We start from the raw sequence: 881 nt of genomic DNA, 5'->3' as shown, positions 1-881 counted from the left end.
GGCTGCATGCACTTGTCTGATACAAAGCCGACCGACAAGCTCTAAAGCCCGCCCCTTACAGCCAAGCAGGCCGAATCATGCAAAATAGCCTGGTCTAATGGTATAGCCATCACCATCACATCCATCCCGGGGCCCATAAAATCAGACCGAAGGTTGACCGGACCATCCGGTAAAGAGAGAGGAGAACCGAACCCGACCAGTCGCCTCCACCTTTTACCGACTTATCCGTTACCCCACCCATCTTTTATATGATAGTATTAAATATATAAGCATTAGCTCAGTGACCTGAAAACTCAGTCCTCCATTCTCACTTGTCAGCTGCTCTTGAAATTTCTCCCAATTCCAGAATCCCTAATTTTCTTCTTCTCCATAATTCTTGATGGCTAATCATCTTCTTGCTTTTCGCCCCACCGGATTCAACGCCTTTGCTGTTCCCGGCCACCTTAAACCTCACTCCGACCGCCGGAAGAGTACCGTGCCGTCTTCCTCGACCTGGTGGTTTGCGCCGCTGTTTGGAGTGTCATCCGATCCCGATTACATTGATTCCGAAAACGAGCCGAGGAAAACAAGACGAGGCGAATTGGAAACGGACGCGGGACAAAAATCGACGAGAGCAAGGTTTCCTCCGGGTCGATTCACGGAAGACAAGGCCAGGCAACTCCGTATGATGACTACCACAACGTCATCGTTTCACGACGTTATGTACCATTCAGCTATCGCTTCCCGACTCGCTTCCGATTTCAAGGATCATTCTGCTCCGTGACTGGCGATTCAGTGCTATATTTTGAACCTCTCTTTTTCATGGTTGAAATATAAATTGTATGTCCTTCTCTCTCCCTCCCTCTCTCGCTCTGTTTTAAGGGATGAAAGAATTTGTTTAA

At 48.4% G+C, this 881-nt stretch overlaps 1 protein-coding gene across 1 annotated transcript; it reads left to right on the top strand.

The window, feature by feature from the left end:
* The first annotated feature begins 304 nt into the window (after nt 1-304).
* Nucleotides 305-881, top strand: LOC120124133. The gene has a single exon (XM_039142868.1). The coding sequence runs from the start codon at nt 380-382 to the stop codon at nt 761-763; it is 384 nt and encodes a 127-aa protein (XP_038998799.1). The 5' UTR covers nt 305-379; the 3' UTR covers nt 764-881.

This window comes from Hibiscus syriacus, unplaced genomic scaffold, assembly GCF_006381635.1.
Source record: "Hibiscus syriacus cultivar Baekdansim isolate YM2019G1 unplaced genomic scaffold, ASM638163v2 tig00110415_pilon, whole genome shotgun sequence".
Classification (NCBI taxonomy): domain Eukaryota; kingdom Viridiplantae; phylum Streptophyta; class Magnoliopsida; order Malvales; family Malvaceae; genus Hibiscus; species Hibiscus syriacus.
Note: the sequence above shows the minus strand (reverse complement) of the source record. Positions and strands in the feature narration are given on the sequence as shown.